The 3,858-nt window shown below is 55.6% G+C and overlaps 1 protein-coding gene across 1 annotated transcript; it reads right to left on the bottom strand.

The window, feature by feature from the left end:
• Positions 1–2,098: 2,098 nt before the first annotated feature.
• Positions 2,099–3,121, bottom strand: LOC121024546 (solute carrier family 22 member 20-like; the record flags this gene model as incomplete). Its single annotated transcript, XM_040466762.1, has 3 exons — positions 2,791–3,121; positions 2,496–2,604; positions 2,099–2,302 (listed from the first exon to the last, which is right to left on the bottom strand). Coding segments are annotated over exons 1-3 (422 nt in total), but the record flags the coding sequence as incomplete, so codon positions are not given.
• Positions 3,122–3,858: the final 737 nt, after the last annotated feature.

Below are 3,858 nucleotides of genomic sequence, written 5' to 3'. Positions count from 1 at the left end.
AGCAAACTGTTGTGGGAAAAATGGCCTTGTTATCAACTTTTATAAAAATTAGAATTATTTTTAGTAGATGGCCTCCATTATTTTTTAGTTGTTGGTTCATATCCATAACAACCTACGGTAGTTTTAGAATAAATGTTCCTGGCAGGATCAAAGGAAGGGGTGTCACCCCAGCTAGAATTTCATTTGGCATTGGTGGGATTTCTCTATAGCCAGGGAAGGCAAAATGTGATCTTAAACATGGCCGGGATCAGAACCATCGCAGTAACATCAGGGGAGGGCACTTCTCCGGCTGCATTTTCATGTACTTGGGTCCCTCAGGCAACATCTCAGAACACCCGCAAACACGCTCTGGCTTGGGTTCCCGACAAATATTTACCCAGCATCTGGGGCGTCTGGACCTATATCTGTAGTGTGGGTGGGATTTAAACAGGTAGAGAGCATGGGGAGGAACGTTCCAGACAGAGAGAACAGCCTCGGTGGCGTCAGGGGCCAGATCCTGGGAGCCTTGTAAGAGGTCAGATTTTTTTTTTTTTTTTAAGATTTCAGATTTTTAAAAAATGTTTTTATTATTTATTTTTGAGAGCGAGAGAGCTCCAGTGGGAGAGAGGCAGAGAGAGGGGGGGACAGAGGATCCAAAGCGGGCTCCGTGCTAACAGCAGCCAGCCTGACATGGGGCTTGAACCCACAAAGCATGAGATCATGACCTGAGCCAAAGTCGGACCCTCAACCAACCGGGCCACCCAGGTACCCCGAGATTTCAGATTTTACCTTTAATGTAAAAAGGTGCCAGTGAAGGGTTCCAAGGAGGAATGGTGTGTTTCTTTACATGGCAAGCCTTTTGCACTAGTTGCCGTATGAAGAATAAAGTGGAGGGGCACCTGGGTGGCTCGGTTGGTTAAGCGTCTGACTCTTGGTTTCGGCTCAGGTCATGATCTCATGGTTTCGTAGATTTGAGCCCCTCGTGGGGCCCTGCACTGACAGCACAGAGCCTGCTTGGGATTCTCTCTCTCTCTCTCTCTCTCTCTCTCTCTCTCCCTCTCTCTCTACCTTGCTCATGCTGTCTCTGTCTCTCTCAAAATAAGCTTAAAAAAAAAAAAAAATAAAGTGGAAGGGACAGGGGAGGCTATGAGGCTTGTATAGTTATCTAGACCAGGAGGGGGATGGTCACAGGGGTGACAGAGATGGACAGGTTCTAAAGACATTTTGGAGGCAGAATTGCAGGACTTGCCAAAGCATATGTCCTTGTCCTTGATCTATGTGAGTCCAGCCCTAGGCCATGGCTCAGGTTAGATGTAGGATGCTCATGGGGGATTATTATTATTATTTTTTTAATGTTTATTTATTTTTGAGAATGAGAGACACAGAGTGGGAGCGGGAGAAGGTCAGAGAGGGACAGAGACACAGAATCCGAAGCAGCCTCCAGGCTCTGAGCCGTCAGCACAGAGCCTGATGTGGGGCTCAAACTCACGGACCGCGAGATCATGACCTGAGCCAAAGTCGGGGGCTTAACCGACTGAGCCACCCAGGTGCCCCCACCCCGGCACTTTTAGAAACATCGTCAAAGACATTGTCACCTTACTCGGTGACCTCTCTAAGGAGATCATTAGAGACATTTCATCTGGTGCCAACTGTTGAGAAAAGTTTCACTTTCCCCAGAGAACTGGTATCACTTTGTCTCTCTGACAGTAGGACAAAAGTCATTAACGGGCTCTCCCTTTCTGTTGCCAGGAATCTCTGAGCCAAATTTGAAGGCCACCACGGCAGCCACACGGGCCTGTCTTTGAGTCAGGATGTGATACCTCCCCTCCCCACAAACTGCCATTCCTGCTTCTCTGCCCCGCTTTACTTCAGCTCACGTGCCTGCTTTGCCTGGTCCACGGTTTATTCTGGGCTCTGTTTTGACACTGGTTGCCGGCTCTGTCCTTGTTGGACGCTAAGCCGAGATCCCAGACACAAGCGTAGGCGCGGCCTACACGAGTCTCCCAGTACGGCCCCACTCGCCATGACATTGTAGCAGCCGCAGGAGGACACTCGTTGCCCCGGGTTGTGTCACGGGGGACCTGGGCCTGTCTGGCCACCGTGCCCAGAGGCTCCTCACCTCCTCTCCATGGCCTCGACGGTCTCCACCAGGGGCGCGTTGCGGGTCTCAGCCAGGAAGCAGACAGCCAGGCCGGCCAGGATCGAGGTGGCCCCGAAGCCCAAGGGCGGCAGGATGGTGCTGAACTCCCCAAGCGTGGTGACCAGGGGTGCAGTCAGACCCCCAAAGCGGGCACTGACCGAAGCAAAGCCCATCCCCATCTGCCTAGAAAGTGTGGACGGTCAGTGGCCATGGCCCAGACCTCCCAGAGGGCTGGGAGTGCCAGGGCCTGGGTGCCAGGGGGCCGAGCAGAGAGGAGAGGGGGTCCTGCTTCAGCAAGCCCAGCAGGTGTCGACCTGGAGCTCCCGGGCCTTCCAGGTTGGGGCAGGTGCTGCTCGGCTTCTCCCCACGCACCCACCTGATCTCTGTGGGGTACAGCTCGCCCGTGAACAGGTACACACAGATGAAGGAACTGGCCAGGCAGCCTTTGCCGAGTGCCGCCTGGGCCACGCGCAAGGCCTGCATGTCTGTAGAGGGGGGAGGCAGAGCAGAGGGTTGGGGGTGCTCGGAGCCCCAGACGGGATCAGGGAGGCAGAGGGGTAGTGGTGGGAGCAGGGCGCTCAGGAGGGGCTGGGGCATGGAGAGGAGGCAGAGGGTGAGGCTTGGAGCCTGGAAAGGGGGGAGGGAGGCCGGGAAGGTGAGGGATGGCTCACCTTCTGGCACAAACATGTTCGCGATCACCATGAGCCCCGCCAGGAGGAGGAAGGAAGCCACTGTGGCCCGGCGGCCCACGTAAATCATGGTGGTGGTGGCTACCAGCATGGCCGGGATGTCTAAGACCCCAAACAGGACCTGGACCAGGTATATGCTGAGTCCAAACTTCTGCAGGTCTATGGCCAGCCCGTAGTAAGCCAGGGAGTTGGAGAACCTGGAAGAGGCAGCAGAATGGTCCTGCTCCAGCCCGGGGTTCACTGTTCTGGACCCGGGGGGACAGCACACGGGATGAAAGACACAGGACTCCTCTCTCGGGGGAATATCACCCGCCTTCCCATTCCCCGCCACCAAATCCAAGTCTCTGACTTGAGTCTTAGAGCCCTGGTCCCTCCCCCCGTTTGCCTGCCCAGCCACCTGCTCCCCCAAGCCCGGGGATTCTGGAATGTGAGTGTTCTCCCCTGTCCCCTCCACCTCCAGCCCTCAGTGGCTGATCTGAGCTTCACGTCTAAGAGCTGGAGGGAGATAAACGAGAGCCTTCCAACAAGGCGAAGACTCCACGGGACCCCACCGCGTCTCCCAGCGTTTACTGAGAAATCGGCACCTGAAGATGGGCTGCTTCCGGCAAGGGGGTTTACGGCCAATCCGCCCCCCCAGGGGGGTCCGCCCCCCCCCCCCGGGGGGGGGGGGGGGGGGAGGGGGGCGCCGGTCTCCGCGGAAATTTACGACATCCCTGAGGCACTGTCTCAAAGAGACATTTGTACATACATGTGCATAGCCGCGTTATTCACAACAGCCGAAAGGCAGAAGCAACCCAAGTGTCCATCGACAGATGAGTTGAGACGCAGCGTGTGGGGTACGAGGCCAATTACTCAGCCTTAAAAAGGCAGAAATTCTGGCACGCCCTGGGTGGCTGCTTCGGTGAAGCGTCTGACTCTTGCTTTCGGCTCAGGTCATGACCCCAGGGTCGTGGGATCGCGCCCCGCATCAGGCTCTACACTGAACATGGACCCTGCTTCAGATTCTCTCCCTTTCTCTCTCTCTCTCTCTCTCTCTCTCTCTCTCTCTCA

Source organism: Herpailurus yagouaroundi, unplaced genomic scaffold, assembly GCF_014898765.1.
Source record: "Herpailurus yagouaroundi ecotype Mexico unplaced genomic scaffold, PumYag 65897, whole genome shotgun sequence".
Classification (NCBI taxonomy): domain Eukaryota; kingdom Metazoa; phylum Chordata; class Mammalia; order Carnivora; family Felidae; genus Herpailurus; species Herpailurus yagouaroundi.
Note: the sequence above shows the minus strand (reverse complement) of the source record. Positions and strands in the feature narration are given on the sequence as shown.